At 55.3% G+C, this 25,651-nt stretch overlaps 1 protein-coding gene across 4 annotated transcripts in view; it reads right to left on the bottom strand.

Annotated features, from left to right (window-relative positions):
- Positions 1–5,258: 5,258 nt before the first annotated feature.
- Positions 5,259–25,651, bottom strand: part of USP22 (ubiquitin specific peptidase 22) — a 34,766-nt gene continuing 14,373 nt past the window's right edge. The window contains exons 2-14 of one of the 4 annotated variants that reach the window (XR_009537427.1): positions 22,856–22,988; positions 16,380–16,493; positions 13,844–13,945; positions 13,457–13,626; positions 12,248–12,395; positions 11,779–11,884; positions 11,533–11,691; positions 10,280–10,406; positions 9,468–9,559; positions 8,709–8,771; positions 8,164–8,313; positions 6,601–7,704; positions 5,259–5,818 (exon numbers count right to left, since the gene is read on the bottom strand). Coding sequence is in view for 2 of the 4 variants with exons in the window: in XM_060133147.1 (XP_059989130.1) it covers positions 7,662–7,704; positions 8,164–8,313; positions 8,709–8,771; positions 9,468–9,559; positions 10,280–10,406; positions 11,533–11,691; positions 11,779–11,884; positions 12,248–12,395; positions 13,457–13,626; positions 13,844–13,945; positions 16,380–16,493; positions 22,856–22,988 (1,407 nt within the window). In the remaining 2 variants the exon portion in view is untranslated. Of the gene's footprint in view, positions 7,705–8,163; positions 8,314–8,708; positions 8,772–9,467; positions 9,560–10,279; positions 10,407–11,532; positions 11,692–11,778; positions 11,885–12,247; positions 12,396–13,456; positions 13,627–13,843; positions 13,946–16,379; positions 16,494–22,855; positions 22,989–25,651 lie in introns of all 4 variants that reach the window. The other 3 variants (XR_009537428.1, XM_060133147.1, XM_060133146.1) reach the window with 3 other exon arrangements.

Below are 25,651 nucleotides of genomic sequence, written 5' to 3'. Positions count from 1 at the left end.
GGAGAACTGCCCCGGCCTCGCCCCCAGGGCTGCAGATGGCCGTCTTCCCTTGATGCCTGTCTGTCTGTCCAAATCTTCCCTTTTTATAAGGACACTGGTCACCCTAATGACCTCATTTTCACTTGATCATGTCTGTAAATCTCCAGATAGGGTCATGCTTAAAGGTTCTCAGGGTTAGGACCTCAACCCATGAATCTGGGGGCACACATTCAGCCCAGAACACAGGTCCTCCCAAGTCCAGTCTCGCTTCAACGCGGTCTGAAGCCAAGTTAGCTTCTCACAAGCACCCGCCCAAGACAAGCGTCTGACCTGGTGTTCAGTGGGCCCGAGGCGGCAATGGGGACATCTTGGTGCGGTGCCCACCGGTCACCAAGCCCACGGCAGCATCTCTTGGCAGCACGGACCCTGTACCCGGGGTAGCTGCCTGCCAGACCGTGGCGACGTCCCAGCACATCTCTGAGCTGCACGGAAGCGCTTGGGATGCAAAGCCTCGTCCGAAACGTGTGCAGACTCCTCCAGCTGTTTTCAAATTCTGCTCATCTGAGCCCAAGGGGCCCTGGGGGATGCTTCTGGACCGTGCGGGGAGTGAAGGCTGCCAAAAACACAGGGAAATGTGTGCCTGACTACGGCTTTCCACAAAAATAACCTCTGGGTTTTTTTTTGTTTTTCAATTGGTCTTTAGTGTAAGTTGACGTGGCAGGTTTTGTTTTTTTAAAAGACCAGGATCCTCTGCTGCAAAGAAAATCTGAAACTCTAAATACCATCCATTTTATCCACGTTCTGTGTTCTGCTGGTCCTACTTCCAAAATACACCCTGATTCCCGCCACCTGCCACAGCCCCCGCGACGCCAGCCCCGAATCCGCCCTGTGCACCTGCCCAGGGCTCAGCAAGCTCCTCTGAAAAGGACCAGACGGCAGAGACTCTCGGCGACGACTCAGCGCTCACCCAGCCCTGCCGCGCTTGTGCTCAGGCAGCCAGCGCCAGGAGAGGCGGCGGGTCGGACTGGGCTCCGCCGACGCGGCTCAGACCGGGCACCACAGCTCACCCTCCCCGCCCTGCTGCACCGCAGCTCGGGCCTTTACCTCCAGCTTTACTGAGACATAAATGACACGTAACTTTGTGAGTTGCCAGGTGATGCATCTGTACATTGTAATACGCTCCCCACGTGGCATCAGGAACCCCTCCACTCCAGCCCACCATCACCCGTGTGGTGAGAACATGTAAGATCTCCTCTCTCTGCAACTCTCAAGCACAGGACACAGTATCAGGACGTGTCAGTCTCACCCCTGGGAGTCTGTGCCCTTTGGCCAGCATCTCCCCCTTTCCCACCCCCTGGCAACCACAATCTACTGTTTCTCTGGACACTGGCCTCTTTGTGTCTCTCTACGGTTTTCTGAAGAGCTGTCTGCGAACAGCATCGTCTCACTCCCGCCCCGTCTTCGGTGCTGCTGTCCTGGAAGCCCACGATCCATCGCTACTGTTTTTGCTTTAGAAACTCAGTAACGTATAGAATGATTAAAAATAACAAAAACAATGCTTTGTAGCTCTACCTTCACGTCTAACAATCCTCATTTTCTGGGTGTGGACCTAGGTCTGTCTGGTATCTCTCACTTCTGTCTGAAGAGCCTCCTTCAGCACCTCTTGTGCGAGTCTGCGGATGATGAATTCTGTCTGCTTCCAAAGCCTTTCCATTTCTGAGAGATTTTTCTGGGAAGACTCTGGGCTGCCAGCTTTTTCTTTCCAGCATCTCAGAGACATCGCCCTACTCTCTCCGGCTCCCACAATTTCTGACAAGACAGCTGCTGTGATTCCTACCTTTGTTTCTTTGCAACGTGTGCCTTCAAATCTTTCTCTTTATCTTACTTTTTAAAGGTTTCAGTGTGACGTGTCCCGGAGTTTCCTGTGGTGGGCAGGTCTGTTTTGTTATTATCCAGCTTGGGGTTCTCTGAAACGTTCGGACCTGTAGCTTGATGTTTTCCATGATAAAATTACTGGCCATTATCCCTTCAAACTGTTTGGTACCGCCCCACATCCCAGGTGCCCTATTCTTTCGGTTTTCCCCCCATTCTTCTCTTTGTTCCAGTTTGGGTGGCCCCAGTGCCTCTTCCCTCAGCTGTGAGGTCACGGACGGGCCTGTCAGGGCCATCCTTCCTGTCACCACGATCTTGGCTCCCAGCACCTCCATCCACGTGGCCCCTCCTCACACAACCCCCATCCCGCTGAAGGCTCCCGTCTGTTCCACACATCTTCCCTGAGAGCCGTCGACACATTAACCCTAGTTATCCAGAATCTCCGCCTGCCGGTTCCAACAGTCAGATCATCCTGAGTCCGGTTCTATTGCTCTGTCTCTTGGCAGTGAGTTTTCTACTTGCTGTTTTGTGTGTCTTGTGATTTTTTTTTTTTTTTTTTTACCAAACGCCAGACCTGCGTGGGATGGCAGAGACTGACATACCAAGTTTTTATGCCTGGAATTGGCCGGCCTTTCGCCTCCAGGCCGTCAGTGAGGGGCCGAGTCACAGGCTGAGCTGGCTGGGTTCTGTCGTTGCTGTGATCACCCCCGGGCCCCAATGGCTTCACCTGGCCCCGTGGGGTCACGCTCTCAGGGAGGGGCTGCTCCCTGGCAGCTGCACGCCTTCCTGCCCTTCCTCGGCGGTAGACGCCCCTGTCGCTCAGTGTTTCCTCCCCTGGGGTCCCGTCCCGCTTGCCCTCCCCCACCCCTCCCTCCCCGGAGCAGAAGCCCCACCATACTGCTCCCGATGGAGCCTCAGGGCTACACCGACCCTGCTTCTGCTGCTGAGTCCAGACACGCAGACCATCACGTGCTGCACAGAGCATCACTCCCATGCACCACGGTGGTGACGTGTCGCTGACTGGATCTGATGAGCAGACAGTTTAATAATAGTGAACTAAATAAGCCACAAGATTAAGAGTAAAAATGGTACAAATGAACTTACTTACAAAACAGAGGTAGAAAACAAACTTATAGTTACCAGGGGGAAAGGAGGGGGATAATAAACTGGGAGACTGGGATTGACACATACACACTACTATATATAAAACAGGTAACTAATAAGGACCTGCTGTAGAGCACAGGGAGCTCTACTCAGTACTCTGTAATGAGCTATGAAGGAAAAGAATCTAAAAAAGAGTGGATATATGCACGTGTGTAACTGATCCCCTTTGCTGTACCCCTGAAACTAACACAACATTGTACATTAACTGTACGCCAATAAAAGTTAAAAAATAAAGATAATTTAAAAAAATTAAAATCAATCAATCCATCACAAGAAATAATGCTCCCCAAACTCAGGGGTCCCCAACTCAATGGCATTCCTGTGGATTCCGTGCTCTGAAGCGAGAAGACAGGGCACTGCGTCTCCCACACCCTCCCGAGAACAGGCAGCCCTGCTGGCTTGAGAGGCAGCACAGACCGTTTTGGGTGTGTTAATTCCATCCGTCTACACAGGCAGCATGTGGCTCCCAGTTAAAGAGGAACCCGAACGAGTTCGAAAATGCTGCACGACCATTGAGCCTGAGGATACGAGAGACCTAGTAACTCAACATCCGCGGCGAATGAGGACGTGTCACAAGCCTCCAGCAGGGACCAGAGGACACCGGCACAGACCTTCCAAGCACGTCAAACCTGTCCTCCTCCGTGGGCGCTGGTCCTCCGCAGAAAGAGCCTCCGCTACGCGGGCCGAGCACCTAACCACGGACATCGGTGACCGCGTGGCACGAGTGCCCTGAACACAGTGAGTGCTGTCGACCGCTTGGCCCACTCTGGGTGTGCAGCGACGGACACTCGCGCGCAAAGTACAGCAAGAGTGGGCGGCTGTGACGTGCACAATCACGCCCGCTGCACAACCGCAAGTACCCTTGTGACCAGGGACCCGAGGACCATCGTTTACTGTAACTTTGTCTTCAAAGTTCAGCTCGGCTGGACGGTCAAAGATTTGGAAGCAACGGGATTTAAGGACTGGCGACAGAAGATCCGGGTGGGGACAGACCTCTCCAAACAGGCACAGACTGTGCTCACCAAGGAGAAGCCCGACAGAGGACACTCACCGCCAGGTGGACAAAACGGCCAGTTGGGGGAGCAGACAGCTCGCTGAGAACCCCCGCCCCACTCCATGAACAAAGGGGCCATCGAGATGGGGACGGGGCTGTCTCAACAAGCTCGATGTCAGGCCCTGACCCTGGCTCACCAGCTGGCCCTGCCGGGCGCCCACTTGGCGACTGGACCGGCACCGAGGCCCAGGAGCAGGTGGCCACCTGCCGGCAGGCCCACTACACGGAGGCCAGAGACGCATCCTCACGGGATCGAACCCGTCTCCTGGACGCGGATCTGCCTGCCCTGCCTGTCGGCACCACCCCCCGCAAAGACGCTCCGCCAGCCCCACGGGACACAGAGCAAGGGCCTTGTGTCCACGTGGCTGCCCACTGAGACGCAGGCACGAGTCTGTCTGCCAGGACAGCTTAACGCTTTTAACCAGAGCCTGCGACCGGACCGTGCGGATCCTGGGGTGGAGGGGTTAGGGCTGGGCGGGCTCCGCGGGTCCTGGGGTGGAGGGGTTAGGGCTGGGCGGGCTCCGCGGGTCCTGGGGTGGAGGGGTTAGGGCTGGGCGGGCTCCGCAGCTTTACACCTGGAGCCCCACCGCGCGTCTTCCTCCCAGGCCTGGAGAACTCTGCTGGGAAGGCCTCGGAGCCCCGGGGGAGCTGCCTGCAGGCACGCGGCAATGGTCCTCCTGAACGTGGAGAGACCCCCGGGCAGGACTGCTGCTCTGGAACCCAGGGGCACTCGCTGGTACTTCCTGATGTTTCCGCGTACGTGAAGTGAAGGAACGTGTGACAGAGGCATCCAAAAACAGCACGCTTCAGAAATGAAGGGTGGACCGGGGGGTGGGCAGAGTCGGAACCGCACTGACCAGGACGGGGGCTGCTCTCCGACCACACCCTCCGCCTTCTCAGCGCCCGGGGAGCCGCACACCCGTACCGCGGCACCGCATCCCAGGTCCTGTAATCAAACTCCAGCAGGGGTTCCTGCGTTTAAAGAAGCCCCTCGGGTGGCTTTTAAGTTCGTCAAAGTCTGACAGCCCACGGTGTCCTGAGTCCCAGATTTGTCACCATCCTGCCCCCGGGAGGAGGGGACGCAGGGGGCATGGACTTCCCGGCCCAGGGCAGGTCTGGGCTGGAACAAACCGAGAAGGGGCTGGGGTCACAGACGGGACTCGCGTGCTAGTAAGGGAAGACGGGCCAGTTTTCAGAATAAAATGTAGCTTTATTACGACACAGGAAAAGACTACAAGCCATTAGAGAGAAGAGCCAAACAGTCCCTCAAAACGACAGGTGAAAGGGACGCGGAAACATCCCAGTAATAAAATCCACAGCACAATCATTGGAATCTCGTTCTTACGATTTCTGTTTTCAAAGTTATAGTAAACGACGAAACAAGTCACTTGAATTGTCAAAAGAACGGCAATTTTATACGACGAAAGCATCCACACCGAGCAGAACTACAACGGCACGAGTGTACGTGATGCAGCAGGAGCGTCCTGGACATTCTGGCGCCGACGGGAGGCCCGAGGCGGCCTGGAGAGGGCCCGGGCCCAGCCCCCCGCTCAGGACACCCAGGGAGAGCCCACTGTCTCACTGTAAAGCGCTGACACGGCAGCCAACGTCTCACAAACACAAGTCACTTTAAACACACTAGCCGGGGAGGAAGGGTCGCCCAGGGATTCCTCAGCGGTCTGGACATCGACACGGGTGGTGGTTTGAAACAGGAAACCATTTTCCCGTATTTAGTAGCTGCATCGGGAGCTGAAAGAAAATAAATTCCCCAACCCATCACGCAGTTCTTTGTTCCTGATGAGGTGACGTCAAAGCAGGACCTCAGCGCGCGGGACGGGGGGCGGGCGCGCGTGCAGGCAGCCGGAGCCTCACCGCGCCCCCCAGGTAGTTCTTCCAGCCACAGGGGAATCTCAGCAGCAGAGAGATAAGTGCTCAGAACACCAGGCCAGAGGGAACAGAGGGTTAACTTCGACATAAAAATTCAAAAGAACACCCAGAAAAGAGAAACGGCCTCACTGTCTCCTGAATCTTCCCATCCTTGGAGCAGCTGAGCCCTGGACGTGAGTGGGCGGCAGGGGAGGGCCGCAGGGCTCACCAGACCACAGGCGACCCGCCAGAACCCCGCGGCCAGTACCATCTCCTCTGTCGCCACTCTGCATGGAGGCCCAGGGCTCCAGGGCCCTCAGAGCAGTCGGGCCACGCGGGGCAGGCGCCTGAGCTGCGTCGCTGAGGACTCTGCCGGGTACGACGCCCCCGCCGCAGGACCCCAGCACCTTCCACGAGGGGGGGCAGGAGCCACGCCGCGCCCAGACCCGAGCAGCCGACGAGCTGGACCTGGTTCACGGTCTGTCGGCTGAGAACCCGTCACACGTTTTTAAACAGTGAAAACGGCTGAAATTTTGTGACGTGGCTGAAGTGTATGAAATTCAACTTTCCGTGATCATGTAAAGTTCTGCTGGAACACAGCTACGCTCATCCACGTGACCTGCAGCAGAGACCACAGGGCCCACAAAGCCAGAAACATCTACTACCTGGCCCTCTGCGGAGAGTCCGCTGACCCTGCCGCAGGTGAACGTGTTCCTCTGCAGGAAAGAAGCCTCACGTTCAGGGGACACTGGCTCGCCCCCCGTCTCTGGGCTGGAATCTCTCAGAGACGGGCAATCTAGGTTTGGGTGTGAACAGACAGATGTGTGCGAGGCGGCTCACAAGGAACAATGATGCTGCACCTCCCCCGTCAGCCCCTCCCACCAGCTCAGTCCCGGTCGTCTGTCCGGCGGCGGCAACAGAAGCTACCGGAACGCAAGGCAGAGGCACCCAGAGCCAGGATGCAGCCCCCCTGGAGGCCGCCGCATCATCTGACACACCCGCCGCCCAGCAGCGACCAGGAGAGCTCGCGGGACAGGTGGCCAGGAAGGAAACACGGGAGGGAAACAGTGAAACCACTGGAAACGCTTCAGGTACTAAAAGATTAATACGACAGAGACCGTTCCCAGCGCAGCCTGATTCTCCTCCACTGAGCCAGGCAGCTCTGACCAGGTCCAAGGTGCCTGTGGGGGGGGGGGGGGGGCAACAAAAACAGCACCGATGAAAAAGCAAGATCCACTCTCCAGGAAAAAAGGAAAACGATCTAAATTTCAGCCTGAACTCAATAATTCATTCACGTTACCATCATTACGTTTAAGAGATTCACCATCGTGGAAAGAGAGAGAAAGGGGGACGATACGCAAACGCCTATCTCTAGAAAACGGGGATCTGCTTCCACATGCAGGACAGACGTGCTCGGAGGCCCCACGGGGTCTTCAGCTCCACAGGCTCCGGGGCTCACGCCCGAGTCCGTGCTGCGCACGGACACCAAACTCACCAAGAGAAAGACCCGCGAGGCCTGCATCTCCTCCACCTCCTGCTTTCTGGGCCCCAGCGTGGAACGGCTGGCGCGGGGGCTGCGCCTGCCCCGGCTCGCGGGGGACACAGGAGACACTCCGGCGCACGTCTCCTCTGCCCCCACCCCCCCAGCCCACCTCTTGCCAAGTGTCCACACAGCATGACCCCGGGCACCCGGATGACTTCGGGGGACTTGCCGGTGCGCCGACGGCTACTCGTACTCCAGGAACTGTTTGTGATAGAAGAGCAGGTACCTGAGGAGGAGAGAGGACAGAGCACGCTTACTTCCACCTCCCGAGGGGTCGGAGCAAAACCACCCTGACCAGGACAGCCGTGCTCAGCCTGTCACCGCAGAGAAGAGACGGCAGGGAGGCGGCAGGGCCCCCAGTCCACGACCAGCCCGGCCTTCGTCCACCTGCTGGGCCCTGGCGGTGGCCGCCCCCCGGCCCTGTACACGGTCCCTCTCGGAAGGACGCTGGCCCCGGGTCCCTGCCCCAGCCCACCCGCCCGTCCTCCTCACGGCCACCGCACAGCCTCTCAGGGCTGCCCCACTGCTCGTGGCTCCAAGCCCAGACGCCTGCTGGAGCTCAGGGCAGCTGGGGTGGGGCAGGAGCCCCGCGGATGGTCTGGAGACCGAGGGAGGCAACGATGAGCAGGAAGGAGCGAACGGGGCGCAGAGGGGCGACGTGGTCCCGGGGCCCCGCGGGACACACCCCTCACTGTCCAGCACGTCTGCAATGCCAGCCTTGGTGATGATGGCGTCGTCACACTTGAACCACTGGTCCTTGTGCTGCCGGATGAAGCTGGTGTAGTGGCCACTCTCCAGGGTCCCCTGGTGGTTGACCACCGCAAACAAGGAGTACCTGGTTTGGGGACGGTGGCGGGAGATGGAGGTCACGACCCTGTCCCCACCAGGGACCACAGTCCCCACCGGGTAGCCGCCCAGGAGCAAACGCTGACAGGCGACAGCAGCACAGGGGAGAGAACGGGCCCGCCTGGGAGGCGCTGTTGCTGCTCTACCCTCCCCGCCGCCACCAACAGGAGGAACCGGGAGAAGGGCCTCACCGCGATGCGGCAGGGGGGAGGAGGGGGGAGGCCCCTCCCCGACAGAGGGTCGGTGGCAACACGACAGGAAGCAGGCCAGTGGCCAAGAGCAAGCAAGCCCGGCCGCTGCCCCTCACACGCAGCACCTCCTGGGAGACGCAGGTGGGCCTCCCGCGAAGCCCCTGGCCCCACTCGCGCTCGAGGTGCCACTCACTTGTTATCGTTACTGAGACTGTCCACCGGCTGCTGGTACTGTCCGTTCATCCTGTTCTCTTTGCTGTAAGACGGCGCAAACTCAGGCTCGATTAAAACAGTTCACTAACAACCCGCGGTTCACATGGTATCGTGGGCACCGGGGACGCGCGACACCGGACGCCGTGCTGGTGCGGCTTCCACGGGTCCGCTTCTCCCAACAGCTCCATCTCAGGCAGAGATGACCCCCGAGTTACGGTGGGGAAACCGAGGCCCAGGTTGGGAGGCGGACTGCCGAGATCGAGGCTCAGAGCCGGCCCAGACCCACGTCTCCCTGCCAACCCCCAGGCAGGCAGGCAGGCAGCCTCTGCAGATCGTCCTGAGGCCCCGCCAACACTGGACTCAGGCCTCTGTTGCTTTAAGCCGCCCCGCCTGTGGTTATTATTCACTAAGGCAGCCCTCCTACCAGCAAGCCTCCTCCTATTTTTGCAAGGGTAAATTTCAAGCAGTCCCTGATACAAAGACTCCAAAACAAGATAAATGAAGCCTACAACCACAAAACCACTGTGTTGATTTGTATCCAATCTCAGTGCCTGTGGCTGAAACGCCTGAAATGCTGCCCTGAGCCAGCTGGTAGGAGGACAGCCTCCCTCACACAGGGACGGTCCTGGGGTGAGATCAGGACAGTGAGGTGTCACGGACGAAGTGACATCAGGGCCCACTGGGGCCTCATCAGGGACCTGGTGCCACGCCCACCCGACCACAGACACGGAGGACAAACCTGGAGGCCATGAAGGGGGTCATGTCCAGCTCCAGGGGGAAGGACACGTAGGTGGTGATCTTGCGCCGAAGTTTGGCCGAGTGTTCGAATCGCTGCAGAAGTGGGGGTGGGAAGGCTGTAGGGCTCCTCCGACAGCACCGTCTCTGTGGCTCCCTAAGTGGGCCTTTCCTGCATTTTCCGAACCGCCCTTGGCCACAGCTAGAGCTCAGAGTCCACAGGGCGACATAACCCACAGGGCTCAGCCCAGCCCTGAAATGATGCGCCCGACAGCAGGTGTGGACCTAGCACGGTGCCCGGTGGGAGAAACAGGTAGGGCTGGGGATTTGGTTTCTGTCTTACATCTTTAAAGGGTCATGAAGTAAAAGAACGAGCAACAGAGACTGTATGCTTTACATGTAAAATCAGATCGCAAATACCCAAGACCAGCAAACACACTGTCTCTGCTGCATATTCTCTCATAATACATCATACACATGATTCATATTTGCTACTGGCCCTTCACAGGAACATGCTGACCCCCAGACTAGACCTTAATGCTAAGGGTCCTTGCTTTCAAGTAAAAGAAAATCGGAAAACTTGGGGTGAGGATAGAAGAACTTGGAGGAGAGAAGCAGTAAATCCCTAACCACCCCCCACCCAGAGTAACTCACCCTATTTTCATTACGAAGCAATTACTTTCTGATTCACGGGCAAACCTCCCGGCGACAGACACGAGCAGAGTAGTTTACGGGCACCGCCCTCTCTGCTCCACAAGCACGGACAGACTCTGCACATCCACCCACCCTCAGGCCCCGCGTGCTCAGGGAACTCACTTTGAGATGGAAGCAGGCCACGATGGGCAGCTTCTTCATGGTGAGCTGCTTTGTGGACTCCTGGTAGCTATGGCAACCGCTACACTTGATCTTGGCACTGCTTCCTAAGTGCTCTGGTCTGGTAAACCTGCAACGCAGTGAAAACATGGATTTTTAGGGAAAAAAGATGGCAGCAGTAAGAGAGGAAAAAGAGAAAAGTTATTTTATCACTTTCAGGGGGTTCACGTCCTTCCTAAAAACACACACACAGTTAGGGACGTTTATAACTTCACAATGAAAAAGCTATTCCTTCCTTTCTCTTCTCGAGCACTTCAAAAAATATTTATCCTCAACTTTTTTGGAAAATGAAAGTCTGGTGGACTCAAAATAATTTTCTAACTACTGTTAAGACCCAGCAATCAAATCTGTCCCTGAAAAGTGACAACCAGCACTCACACAAAAACTGTACATGAGTGGCTACAGCATTTTTATCTGTAAAGGCCAAAAAAAACCCTGGAAGCAATGCAGATGTCCTTCAGCGAATGAGTGGTTAAGCCGTGTACACCATGGAATACTAGTAAGCAATAAAAAGGAGACAACTGGTGATGCACACAACCTGGATGAATCTCCAGAGAATTAGGATGAGTGAAAAAAGTCAATCCTTGAAAGGTTACATGATGTATGATTCCACGGATATAGCATTCTTGAAATGTGGAATTTCTAGAAATGGAGAACAGATTTGCGGCTGCCAGGAGTTAAGGAGGCAACAAGGGTAGGAGGTGCAGGACGTGTGGTTGTGAGGGACCCTGCGGGGGTGCAAGCATCCTGCATCTTGACTGCAGGGATGTTGAGATCCTGCTGACCGTGACACTGTGCTGTAATTTTACAAGATGTTACCACTGGGGAAAACTGGGGAAAGAGTACACAGGATCTCTCCGGATTGTATCTTACAACTGCACGCAAAACTACAATTATCTCAAAATAAAAAGTTTAATTAAAAACGTTTTCATCACCTTCAGAAAAGGCCACGAGCCACAGCAGGAGGGCGGCCCTGCTGGGTGTGACTCTGCCCGTTAGTCACTAAAGGCCGCGGACCTCCAGCCTCTGCCGGGGTGGGGGGCACTCAGGGACAGAAACAGCTCGTCTGCTGGCCATCCCGTCTTCCCTCAGCTTTCGTGCGGGAACGTGGGGCCCTGGGGGGCCTGGCTTTACCAGGACTTTCCCCGAGCAGCCACGAGGAAGGGCCCCCTCCCCACAAGGCGTGGACGCCTCACCTCCGCAGGCAGTCCGTGAGGGTCGTGGTTCCCGACGCGTGGCTCTCTCCGTTCACCACGCTGCCCTCGCTCCCAGGGCTCAGTGGCCAGAAGGGGGTGGAAGAGCCGGGCAGGTCCAGGCTGATGTCCCAGAAGGGGTCGATGGTGGTGGAGACCCCGCTAGGAGCAAGCGGGGGGACGGGTGAGCACCACGGCCCGGGGGCGGCGCTTGGCCGGCAGCACCGGGGCTGCGGAGGCCGCACTTACTGGCATGCTTGGCAGGTGACGTCGGACTGCAGCCCCCCCGTGAAGATCTGGTCTATGATGCAGTTGCAGTGGTTAGGGTTGTTGGCCTTTTTCCCATTATCATCACCTGGCAAGAGACGGTGGCTCTGGGACCCTGGGCCCCCAAGGCAGCCAGCCCACTGCCAAGCCGCTGACCCAAGGGGCAGAGCTGGTGCAGCAGGAGGGCCCGGGTTTCCACAGGGGCGCGGGAGGGACGCGCGTGTGCTTTCAGTTTCTCCCCCTTGCTCCTCCCTGTGAACAGTTCCCTGCCATCCACCTGGCAGGCCCAGTAACAGGCCCTGAGAAACAGCGCCCACCTCTACAGCGCCCACCTGTGCAGTGCCCACCTTGCAGTGCCCACCTGTGCAGTGCTCACCTGTGCAGTGCCCACCTGTGCAGTGCCCACCTGTGCAGTGCCCACCTGTGCAATGCTCACCTGTGCAGTGCTCACCTTTGCAGTGCCGGTGCAAGACGTCCAGGGCTGCGATGAGGAACTCGTGCGCGTCCTGCTGCTCGTAGCCCGCCAGGTGCCGGGCGTGCGTCCACACCAGGTGCAGCAGCTTGTATGGGATGTGGGGGGACCGGTGCCCCGAGTAGAACTGCTTGGAGAGAAGGAGAAGCACCCTCGTCAGGAGCGCGTGCCTCCCTCGAACACAGACGCAGACACGCACGTCTGACAGCCGCCCGGAGCCTCCGCCGGCGAGCGCGGCCCAAACAAGTCATTTCCTTTCCTTTTCAGGCAAACTGTGTTTTCACAGACTCTGAGTCTGCTCAGAGTTTTCTCCATTCCCACCACTTGTTTTCTAGAAATAAGCCAAAACGATGAACGGCGACAAACTTTTGTCAAACACACACACATACACTAAAAGGTGACTTGTGCCGTGTGAAACGCGTACCCCCGTAAACCTGAACCTAAAAACCAACCTGACAGAGATGAACTCACCACCAACAGTGCCCTAGTGAGGCCCCCCCATCAGCCCGTTCTCCAAGGCACCCGTGTCCCCGTTTTGGCCCAACGATATCATTCAGCTTGCTCACTCCTGTGACCCCAGGAGCCGCTGTCAGGCTAGGCTGTAGGTATGTGGGGACTGGCTAAGCCAGGCTAGGAGTCGGGAAACTTCTGAAAAGGGCCAGACCGTGAATCATTCCAGCTCCGCAGCCAGATGGGTTCAGGCAGCCGGGGCCCAACAAGGAAAACGAGAGGATGTGATCAAAGGCTGACAAAACCAGACCCGGCCGAGTCTGCTGGCCCAGGGCCGACGCCTGAAGAACCCCTGGCTCCCCGCAGCACCCGAGGGAGCGGCTGGGCTGCACTCCCGCTCTGAGAAGGGGGGGTCCAGCCTGCGAGCCCGTCGGGACAGAACCTGATGTCCATGGCAGGGGCCCAAAGACAGAGGCCTCTGGTGACACACACAGTCAGCAGGGCCGGTAACAGGAGACCCGCCCGTCCCGTGGACAAAGCCGGAAAGCGGCAGGTGACGGGGAGGGGTTGGCACCTGCCACCTGCACCCCTGTGAGGCAGCCGCGAGCCTCTGCAGATGACCAAGTGCCTCACCCAACGATCCCTCTTGGGAAGGACGTGCGATTCCACAGTCGGCACGTCTGTGGATGTTCAGAGCCCACCCCGTGACGGCCCGGCCCCCTCCCGGCCCAGGCGCACCTCCTGGAAGAGGGAGGACATCTCGCAGACCAGGCAGGAGCCAGGGCTCTGCATCTCGCAGCGGTGCCGGTCGGACAGGAAGAAGTCGCGCAGCAGCGGCGTGTGCGTCAGCGCCTGCACGATGCAGTTCATGAAGCACGTGTTCCCGAGGTTGATGAGGCCGCGGAGACCTGGCAGGCAGAGCGCGGGGTGGAACCTACTTCTAACGTCTGCGCCCCACCCGTGGGAAACGTCCCGAGGCGTGCTCGCGCCCACCCCCACCAGCCCTCACTGCCCAAAGGCTCCCAGTAACAACGGGGCAGGGCAGGGAGGAGCCTCTGCGACAAGCTGACAGCCACGCTGCACCTCCCCGGAGAATGCACCCTCCACCCGGCCGTGCCCACCCACCTATGGTGCAGTTGGACGTGATCTTCCGTCGCTTGGGGTTGTGTTTCAGCAGCTCGAGCTCCCGTTTGGTCGGCTCCCACGTTGAAAACTTCTCCCCGACGCCTAAGCGGGTGGAAGGTGCCGTTAGCTACACTCTGATCGTGTCTATGAACCAGCGTGGTGGCAGCACAGGGTTTATCAGATTCAAAGGCGGGCAACGTAGGGTCCTTCTAAGACCCTGTTCCAGACAATGGAAGGAGCTTCTCTCAGAGCGTGCCGTGAATGAACCACGTCACATTCCCAGAGGAGGAGAGGAGAGCGGGACCTTGGGGGACAGCTGCCCCAGCACCAGCGGTCTCCTCAGCCTTAATTACGCCCTGAGCAGAGGGACCACGGCACCAGTGCCCACAGGGAGCGCTGGGTGGCGACGGGGATGAAGGGACGGCCGTACCCACCAGAGACTTAAACCAAGGACGGCGGCAGGGCCACCTGCACCCCAGTGCACAGACTACTCCTCGGAGGCACTGGCTCCACGCACCTAGAACTCAACACGCTCTGAAGGACGCACCGTCCTGCTGACAGATGGAATTGTGGAATGATTTTAGAAGAATCCCACTTTTTCCTGGGACATGCATTTCTCAGCCCTGCGGTTTGACTGTTCTGCACGAAGAAATAACGTCCTCAGCCTTAGCCTCACCGGCAACGTTACTAAGGTTTGGAGGTGGAAGAGAACAGGAAGTGGACTAAAGAGACTGTTCTCCAGAGAAGACAGGCTCCTCGGCTCTGATGACCGACAGCCTGGCTTGTGCTCCGTTCTCTAACATGGCACGTCTACAGAGGAGCACAATTAAGGCAAAACACTGTAAACCACATGCTGGGTTGTATGTTCTCTGTGGAGAGACGGTCACAGGCCAGTGGGGCTTTCTACACCTATTACTGTTGTGACCCATGACCGTGTGCTGGAAATGAGAACAAGAAAGAAAAAACTATCCGGGAAACCAAAAACAGGCAGCTGAACAAAAAAGAAAAGAGCTGCATAATGTTCACGTGTGCCGCTGCCTACGAGCCAGCGAAGGGACGGGAGTGGCGGCACGGCTCCACGGCCACCGCGCCGTCAGTGGGACACACGTGCCGCCCCTGCCCCGTCCCCTGCATGAGCCCCGCGCCCTGGTAATAAGGGCGCCTTAGCGGGAAGGGCACTAGAGGAACCTCTTGTCCTGATGAGATGACTCCGGGCGGGCTCCTGGATGGGCACTGGCCACCAGAAAGACCAGGGAAGCTTGGAATTTGCAGCACCCGCACGGCCGGCCCCAACTCCTCCACAGAGGGGAGGGGACTGGAAATGGGGTTAATGATCCATCAGGCCTCCAGGAAGAAGCCCCCATAACATCCCAGTAGCACGGGGTTCGGGGAGCGAACCAGGTGGGTGAACATTCCGCACCGAGTGGGTGATGCACCCCAACTCCACGGGGACCCTCCCCGGCCTTGCCCCTTGCCTCTCTCTAGCCATCTGGCTGCTCATCTGTGTCCTTTATCACATCCTTTAATAAACTGGCGAACGTTAAGTGTCTCCCTCAGTTCTGTGAGCTGCTCTAGCAAACGCTCCAGTCCAGGGGGGTCCTGGGAGCCTCCGATCTACAGCTGGACGGTCAAGAGCACAGATGAGACCCTGGACTTGAGACTCCAGCATCTGAAGTTGGGGAGGGGATCCCCCGGGGCCTGACACCTCCAGGCCGACTGTGTCAGAACTAAGTTGATCCATAGGATACCCAGCCGGCGCCACAGGGAATTTCTTGGCAGGGAACTGACCCCCCCAAAAAAACACTTGGTGACCAGAAGTGCCGGGTGTGAAGGGTTCTGTGCAAGTAAAGGAGACTCACGGGAGAGAAACACTCATCAGGGAAGACCTGGGTTGTTCCTACACAAGAAGGAAAGCCTGGAGTTCTCCCTTTCCGGCTACAGAGGCACCGCACAGGACGGAGAGCACGCTCCTGAACTAAGGGGTCTCAGCGGTAGACTGTTGCATTTTTCCTCTGGGAAGTTTAATTCTGTGCTGACACAGGTTTAGCATAACCTAACCAGTTAAGAGGTTTTTTTTTCCAGTTAAGAGTTTTAAGAGATTCCACGGTAATTTAATGAGAAAACAGTCTACCCTCCTGGAAGCAGTCAGCATACACATCCTGCAGTTACCGAGGAGCTGCTTTCTGGGCAGCTACCAGGGACGAGGCAGCACAAAATCCCTGCAGACACTGTGCCTGGTTCAGCCCTGTGTCTGTAAAAATGCCCGGCGACCGGAGAGGCTAGGTTGGGGGTGTCTCTCTCAACCCCGGCTAAGCCCTCACAGCAGCCGCAGGCCTGTGGGCACCGCGCCTGCCTCCCCTGCCCCCCCCCCCCGCCCCGTGAGCCTGCAGGAGGGAGCAGGCAGGTGTAGGGGCTCCTCCCCTTCAACAGAACCACCCCCCCTCCCTCCCCACCCCCGCCACGCCCTGACAGACAAGGGGGCAGGGAACGCAGGGCTAAGACACAAGCAGCCATGCAGATCTCAGGAAAACCAAACCTTGCATTTTCCAAGCTTTCCGCTGTTCCTCTTTGGCAATGATTTCTATGTCTTTGTCATAAATGTAGTCCTGACACAAAAAGCAGTAGATACCTCCATACATAAGCTCTATGGCTGAAAAGAGAAAAGAGGGAAGCGACAAAATTCAATTAAAAGTCGAAAGGTAATGCTTCAGGACACAAATTAAACAAGCAAGTTTTTTAGGCATTTCACTGCACCGTTTCTCAAAGCAGAGAATCCCATTATTACAAAAGGTTGTCCCCCCACTTCAGATGGTGTATCCTAAGCAGAGGAGGCACGTGAATTTTTTTTGGAAGCTCCCGCCAAGGGCTGAGGAACCTGAGGGAGAAAGAGGCGCCACGACCATATTTTGCGAAGGACCCGACCCCCAGGTACCAGGAGCCTCCGCCTATCCTCTGAAACAAGGGGAACTCGCATTCCTATCAGCCCACGAGGACTCGTGGCGTCCTGATGGGCAGCACGGCCCCAAGCAGACAGCCTGGAGGGCGTGCCCAGAGCTCCCGGTGAGCGGATCCTGCACTTTCCAAACTGCATCCTCCACGGAAACAGGCATGAAACCCAGCCCTTAGTTACTTCCTCACGAAGATAAACAAGAGAAAAGTCCTCGAAGCATCTGGAAGGAACTCGCTCAGTTCAACAATTAAAAAGAATTCCCCTTACCCTCAGAATGGGCGAAAATATTTGCAAACGAATCAACGGACAAAGGATTAACCTCCAAAATACATAAACAGCTCATGCAGCTCAATATTAAAAAAACAAACAACCCCATCCAAAAATGGGCAGAAGACCTAAATAGACATTTCTCCAAAGAAGACATACAGATGGCCAAGACGCACATGAAAAGATGCTCAACATCACTAATTATTAGTGAAATGAAAATCAGAACTACAATGAGGTATCACCTCACACCAGTTAGAATGGGCATCATCAGAAAATCTACAAACAAGGAATGCTGGAGAGGGTGTGGAGAAAAGGGAACCCTCTTACACTGTTGGTGGGAATGTAAATTGATACAGCCACTATGGAGAACAGTCTGGAGGTGCCTTAAAAAACTAAAAATAGAATTACCATATGACCCAGCAATCCCACTACTGGGAATATACCCAGAGAAAACCATAGTTCAAAATGGTTAAACTAGGGGACTTCCCTGCTGGCGCAGTGGTGAAGAATCCTCCTGCCAACGCAGGGGACACGGGTTCGAGCCCTGGTCCGGGAAGATCCCACATGCCATGGAGCAACTAAGCCCGTGCGCCACAACTACCGAGGCCACGCGCCACAACTACTGAAGCCCTCACGCCTGAGCCCGTGCTCCACAACAAGAGAAGCCACCGCAATGAGAAATGAGAAGCCTGCATACCACAACGAAGAGTACCCCCACTTGCCACAACTAGAGAAAACCGGCATGCAGCAACAAAGACCCAATGCAGCCAAAAATAAATAATTAAAAAAAAAAAGGTTGAACTATGGACAAATGCACCCCAATGTTCACTGCAGCACTGTTTACAACAGCCAGGACATGGAAGCAACCTAAAGGCCCATCAACAGACAAACAGATAAAGAAGATGTGGCACATGTATACAATGGAATATTACTCAGCCATAAAAAGGAACAAGATTGGGTCATTTGTAGAGACATGGTGGACCCAGAGACTGTCACACAGAGTGAAGTCTGAAAGAGCAAAACAAGTACTGTATATTAACACGTATATGTGTGGACTCTAGAAAAATGGTTCAGATGAACCTGTCTGCACGGCAGAAATAGAGACACAGATGTAGAGAACAAACGTATGGACACCAAGGGGGGAAAATGGCAGGGGGCGGGGGGATGAACTGGGAGATTGGGATTGACGTATATACACTAGTATATACAAAATAGGTAACTACTAAGAACCTGCTATATAAAAAATAAACAAAATAAAATTCCAAAAAAAAAAGAGAATCCCCTTGACTCAGACTCACCAAGGGACAGCAGACGTCTGCCAGGTGACGGGACACAGCTCGGAGCACAAACCCGGCCCCGCCACCTGCGCACCTCTGAGCACCTCTGAGCTCACCCACGTCCCCTGTGGTATAACAGGGACAGCAACAGCACTGACACAGGTCTGCGTGGTCACTAAGTTCATATATACAACTAAGCAGCACGCACCTCCTGGTAAATGGTAATGTCTTAACAAATCACAGCTTTTATCATATTTCATGTCTTTTTTTAAAAAATTATTATTATTTTTTGGCTGTGTTGGGTCTTTGTTGCTGTGCGCAGGCTTTCTCTAGTTGCAGTGAGCGGGGGCTACTCTTCGTTGCGGTGCGCGGGCTTCTCGTTGCGGTGGCTCCTCTTGTTGTGGAGCACGGGCTCTACACGCTTGGGCTTCATTAGTTGCAGCACGCAGGCTCAGTAGTTGTGGCTCACGGGCTCTAGAGCGCAGGCTCAGTAGTTGTGGCGCACAGGCTTAGGTGCTCTGTGGCATGTGGGATCTTCCCGGACCAGGGCTCGAACCCGTGTCCCCTGCATTGGCAGGCGGATTCTTAACCACTGTGCCACCAGGGAAACCCCCATATTTCATGTCTTAAGGTACAAAGACACAGGTCAATGATACTGTGGTGGATCGAAAGCAGATCTATCAAGACTCAAAGTAGCAATTTCAGAGAATCCCAGGCCTACCACTGCCCCTCCCTAAAAACCTACAAAATTCCGACCAAGTCTCTGCAAGTCCACGTCGAGGCTGCTCTGGAGGCCGGGGCCAGCTGCCCTGCGTTCTGCCCACTCCTGGGCAGTGTCACTCCTGCTCCGGGGACCAGAGCAAGCTGGCAGAGGCGGGCTTACGGTGGGAAAGAGGGACACTTTCAGGGAAGCAGTGGGGTTCAGCGAGAAACAGGTCAGCCGCACGGCGAGGGCAGAGGGAGGCCCCATGTCCCCAGATGAGTCTGCCTCCCACCCGCTGTGTGGGGCTGGGACCGCCAGGAGGGGCGAGGCCGACAGCGGGCGCTGGGGCCCCGGGATGAAACGAGGAGGCAGCTTGCCTGACCCCAGCCCCACGCAAAACTTCACTCCACACGGTCAGCAACCTACATCACAGCTAAAAGTATAAAAACTCAGACACACACGGGTAAGCGTCACGACCTCAGGTTTGCCAATGGATTCTTAGTCTGACACCGAAAAAGCAGGAACAACCAAAGGGAAATGCTGTTATTGCACACTTAAACTACGGTACAGTGTAAACATTATCTTTATATTCAGTGGGAAACCAAAAAACGTGTGTGCCTCGCTTTGTTGAGATATCTGCTTTATTGAGGTGATCTGGAACCGAACCCACAGTTATCTCCAAGGTCTTCTGGTATCCACAAGAAATGAAAACGTATGTCCACAAAGAAACTCACACAGGCATGTTTATAGCAGCATTATTCATAAAAGCCAAAGGTGGGAACCCAAATGTCTACCAGTGGATGACTGGATAAACAAACTCTGGAATATCAACACAAAGGAATGCTATTCAACCACAAGGAAATGAACTGACACTTCATGAACCTTGAAAACCTGCCGAGAGATAGAAACAGACACAGAAGGCCGTGTGTTGTATGATTCCTCTTATAAGAAATATTCAAGACAGGCGAATCCACAACTGAAGACACATCAGCGGATGCCAGGGCCCGGAGAGGATTACGTAACAGAGACATGTATTCTTCGAGGAGACGAAAAAGTTTTGAAAATAAAGAGAGATGGTATTTCCACACACCACATGGCAAGTGACTAAATGCACTGAACTGTACTGGTTGAAATGGTTAATTGTGTGTTCTCTAAATTTCATCTCAATATGGAATTCAAAAACCCAATGCAACACCTACAGTCACGGTAGTTCCTCCAGAAAATTATCTCACAGTCAAGATAACCAAGGACAAAGGCTTGACTGCATCAGGACTAAAGGCTGAGCAGACAGTCAGTGGTCCCGTGGTACCCAAGGTGGGGCTGGTTCCAGGACCCCCGCGGACACCAGGATCCAAGGATGCTCCAGCCCCTTGTAGGAAATGGTGTGACATCTGCACAGAACCTACATCCTCCTACACACTTTAAATCACCTCCAGGCTGCTTTACCTAATACAGCGTGAATGCCACGTAAGTAGCTGCCTGGACCAGACAAATTCAACTTTTGCTTTTTGGAACTTTCTGGAATTTGTTTTTCGATCTGAGCTTGGCTGGATCTGCAGGTGCAGAACCCATGGAAACAAAGGGCCAGCTGCCCAGGAACCCAGCTGCCTGGATGCGGGCGAGACGCTCCCAGGAAGAGAGGAGGCCGTCAACCCACTCACCCGGGAACCCCCGGCCGACAGGCCCCAGGCAGGCGCGTGTCCCCCTCCCTCCAGCCACAGGAGGATCCTGAGATGGAGGGAAACGTCACCCGCTCAGAGGGGAGCCGATACGCCCTCTTATGCCCACATACATCCTCACACCCTCTGGGAAAACGAAAATAACGCTTCCTAGAGGCAGACACAAAGCTAAAAGCACTCCTTTCACAGCCTCTGTGGCTCACGCAGGCAACATCCACGGGCCCCTGTGACTCGACATCAAACAAAAACCTGTACGAAACGAAGGAGCACGAAACCAAATCTTACTCAGTGACCTGGATCCCAACACCGTCCTGCACAGCAAACCGGCCGGCAGCGGGTCAGGACAGGCCCTTCCTCCTGGGGGCCACTTCCGCCACGTCACACCAGGCAGGGTCACAGGGCAGGTCGGACAGAGGAGCAGAAGCTTCGTCCTCCCACAGGCCGCCAGCAAAGACCCCATAGCTACCGACGTGCTGGTTTTAACTGAACACTCGCAAAAAAGCAAATACTCAGACGAGACTCCCCGTGGGCCTCTCACGCCCCTCCGCTTAGAAGCCGCAAGCCCTGGGAGAAATCCTTCTAAGCGTCCACCTCAGGCCCCAGGGTTATTCCGCGGGGCTCCCAGAGGCAGGACCCGGCCCAGGAATCACGGCCCCTTGGCCCTCAAACGTCAAGCCGCCGCTCTGAGGGGCTCCAGGGGTAACGGGGAGCAGCTCGAGACGCAGGGCCGGGGGCGGGCAATCCCTTTCCTGCCGGGGCTCCTCTCCCGTGCCCTCCCCTGCCATGTGGACACAGAAAGCTAAGCTCTGGCTTTGTTAACACACACGCACACACGCGCTCACACACACAACCTGCAATAAACTCCTGGGCTCTCCCATTTTGTGGTTTTGTCTCTTGAAGAAAACCTTCTAAAACTTATTCATTCTGGCCAAAGTAGAGGCAGAGTTTATCAATCAGTTGATAAAATTAATAAGCACACAAATTTCTCGAGTGACTTTTGTAGATGATGCTAGGTAACAATAAGAGTCTCAGCCCTTTGCAGTGCAAAGGTGTTTCCAATTCTCCATAACCCTTTTAACCACACAGTAAGTATCACAGCCCCGGTGTGAGAGGAGCCTAAGCGGGTCTGGTCCCAGAATCAGATGGTATTAAGCACAAAGATCTACATGAACTCACCACCACAGAATCCCACCACACCCGTCCTGCCCCATCAGACCTCCCCTCTGGTCCCTCGTGGGGAAGGGGGACGGGATTGCTGACCCCCGCCCTGCCGGGCAGCCGCTCACCCACAGCCTGTGAAGCACCTCCAGGGCCGCCAGCTCTCCTTCCAAAAAGGCCACTTAGCTCCTGGTGACAGGCTGACCCCCAGCACTGGCTGCAAGTTCTCAGCTGCAAATGAAACGAGGCACGACCTCCGGAGATGACCGAGTTTGAACGAGCCCATTCCTACTACCTAAAAGGCCTGAGACTATCTTTCACTGGAAGGCTAGGTCACACCAAGTTATGTTCTAGAAAAGGGTCTGTGGTCTGGACCTTCTGAAAGTGATTTTCTTACAGATATCCTAACAACCTCAGCATCGTTTGACAGAAAACACAATCCTCAACGAGGGAAACATTGAGTGACAACGGTCAGAAAATCAAGCCAAGAGCAAAACTCAGCTTCGCGTCGCCTCTGGAAGGCACCAGTGTCTGAACATGAAACGTGAGCTCGCCTCAACGCCAGCCTCTCTGCGAACACTGACGACACTGCAAACCCGTTACAGAAATCACTACATTCACCCAGTGCCCCCCACCCCCACGCTGACACCACTAACCTAAGGCTGCATTTAAGACCTGTGCAAATTTCTGCCTGATCTAATACCTAACCGTTCTTTTCAGAGAGAAAGATGAGTCTCTGATGCTCCGTTAAAGAAAGTCACCGTTCAGGGTTACACGACTTTATGTGACCTCGGGCACGCTGGGCACGTGCCCCTCTCGTGGGTTCAGTTTCTCTCTTTCCTCTCCCCCTGGAGTTCCACGAGGAGAGCACAAGCTATTTCACACAAAGGTGGACTCCCGAGAGAGTGGAAGGTCAAATTCACAGAACGAGAGTCGGGGAGGTGACCCCAAAGCCCAGGAGGCGTCGCGCGGCCTTACCCAGGTTGTGCCTTTTCGACTTGGCGTGCTCGTGAATGTGCTTCTTCGTGAAACAGCCAAAGAAGACGCAGTGGAGGCACGAGTGCAGCCGGTTCAGGTGGACGCCGCACACGTGACACACGCACGACTTCGCCTGAAATGCAGAAGAGAGAGTTAGAAACCAGGGGTTCTCGGAAACACCAGGGCAAGGTGATCCCAACGGGCACAGCTCGGGAGGAAGGGAAAGCCCGGATTTCCTCTCAAGGTCTCACTGCCTAAAAGGTCATTTCGTTAATCCTTTCAGTTGCCCCCCAAAAGGCACGTAGATCATTTAGCTCAGAAGTGGCTCCGTGTAAGAGACCTCGGCCCCTTCTCCAACTCAAAGCCGCTCAGACAAAGCGCCTGGAGCTCCAGGAGCTGTCAAGGTCCTTCCGCATCCAACAGGGCCCCCAGCCCCAGGTCACCTTTAACCTGCACTTCACTTCCAGTTTCATATTCCAGGTTCCAAGACCACAGCAAACCTATGATCCATCAATCCAGATGAATATTAATCAAAGCAATACACAGAAACAAGAAAAAGAACGGCGTGTGTCCGAGAACCAGACCACGGAAACCTGAAGTTCTAACCTCAGCGATTAAGAGCACCATGGTAAACAATTCTCGTCCCCCCGAACCACCCAGGACGCCCGGCACGACAATCACACCCGCGCCAACTGTGAACCCCTGCAGGCCACCAACTTGAACTCCCAGCCCCTGCGATGACACCGCACGACACAACCCTCTCGCTCTGACTGGGGTGCAGGGAGCTTGGGGTGAAGGGAGGTGGAAGATGAACGGGCCTGGGAGGTAAGGTTAAAACAGAAAAGGCCCAGAAACAAAGGACAGCAGCACAAACGTGACACGGACACGGGCGCCGGGTACTGGAGCGATTACGCCCTTTGATCCTCACGGCCAGCCCCGAGGAAGGCCGCGAGCCCTTCTGACATGCGTCTGCTGGTGGCCACACAGCGGCACGTGGGCTAGGACCTCCTGACCCCGCAGGCCACGCTCCCCCATGGAGCCCAGAAGCAGCCCCTCCGAGCCTCACTCTGCACACACAAGACCCAGGCAGGAGCCGCCCGGGGGTCAGGCTGACCGTCCACCCTCGATGGCAGGCGTGGAGGGCATGGCCTGAGGACGAGGCACAAACCTCTCATCACGTGAAACTCGAGCCACAGTTTTTCCACCAGGGAAAGCTGCACAGAGACTTCGTAGAAGAGCAGGAAGTGGTGCAGGGGAGCTGGGGGAGGGCGTGTGGATGCTCCCTCAAGACGAGAGCCCCGAGGCTGGAGCACGGGTCTGAGGACAGGCACACAGGGCGGCCAGACCACCAAGTTCCTCGACGCCAGGTGCTCAGCTTGAGAAACACAAATCCTCACGGGCAGCCACAGGCCAAGAGGCCCTGTCCTGGAAGCACAGCCTCAGGAAAACCTCACGCCCAGGCTGATCTTTCACCTCCACGTACAATTTATCTCTGGACCCAAATGCAACTCTGATCATTACCACCGTATTTCTTCTTGACTAAGAGCCGCTCTCGGGACTCCCCTGGTGGCACAGTGGTTAAGAATCCTCCTGCCAATGCAAGGGACACGGGTTCGAGCCCTGGTCCGGGAAGATCCCACATGCCGCGGAGCAGCTAAGCCGGTGCGCCACAACCACTGAGCCTGCGCTCTAGAGCCCACACGCCACAACTACTGAGCCCACGTGCTACAACTACTGAAGCCCGTGTGCCTAGGGCCCGCGCTCCGCAACAAGAGAAGCCACTGCAATGAGAAGCCCGCGCACCACAACAGAGAGTAGCCCCTGCTCGCTGCAACCAGAGAAAGCCCACGCACAGCAACAAAGACCCAACACAGCCAAAAATTAACTGACTAATTTTAAAAAAAAAGAAGAGTCGCTTTCAATGGCTAGTTACTTACCTTGTTTTGACACCAGCAAGAGGTTACCTCTGCAAACCCCGTATGGTCAAGCCCCAACGCAGGCCTCAGCACAGGGGGCCCGTGTGTGTGCTCGGGTGGCGCAGGGTGTTCCCGTGGATGGCAGGATGTCCAGCGACATCCCTGGTCTCCACCCTGGGTTGCAGGGGGCGCCTGCCCCCTCCCAGCAGGAAGCCCTGCTCTGGGACAATCCCACAGGAGTGCGAGGGTCACTGGAAAGACTTGTCTAAAATGCTGCGACGCTAGAAACAGTAGTTGTGTCACCTGTTTATTCTTCCAATGAGCAATCTAAGGAATTCGCTAACTCTAACTGTCCTCAGTAACACAAGGACGTTTTTATTTTTTATTTACTTATTTTTTAACACAGGGAAATTTTTAAATTACATTAATAGTTACTTGATGTGTAACAAATGATGCTTCCCAGTACCCGTGAAATTTTTCTTTTATATAAATACTGTTAGGAACAGATTCCAGGAAGCTGTTTACTGCTCACTACAGCTACAGATGTAAAGATTAAGAGGTATTCCTTATTTTTATCACTCAGGATATATTAAATGTGTGATCGTAATTTTATTAAAATTCCTCCACGAACTTAAAAAGAAATCCAATTCTGTTTATATAATTTGAGAAAGAATTCAGGACTAGCATTACCCTGAAAATACAGACAAATCAGGATAAGTGTATCATTTTAACACATCATTTTTCCCCTTAAAACACACAAAAGCTTTAAAAACAGATCAAAATTAAGCCCTGAATTTCAAATGTAAATCTGTATCACCTGTTCTCTTGCAGAACTTCACAAAAGAAAAATCTGCCTAAAGAAGAAAGGCTTCAAGAATTT

The sequence above is a fragment of the Lagenorhynchus albirostris genome, chromosome 20 (assembly GCF_949774975.1).
Source record: "Lagenorhynchus albirostris chromosome 20, mLagAlb1.1, whole genome shotgun sequence".
In the NCBI taxonomy this organism is placed as follows: domain Eukaryota; kingdom Metazoa; phylum Chordata; class Mammalia; order Artiodactyla; family Delphinidae; genus Lagenorhynchus; species Lagenorhynchus albirostris.
Note: the sequence above shows the minus strand (reverse complement) of the source record. Positions and strands in the feature narration are given on the sequence as shown.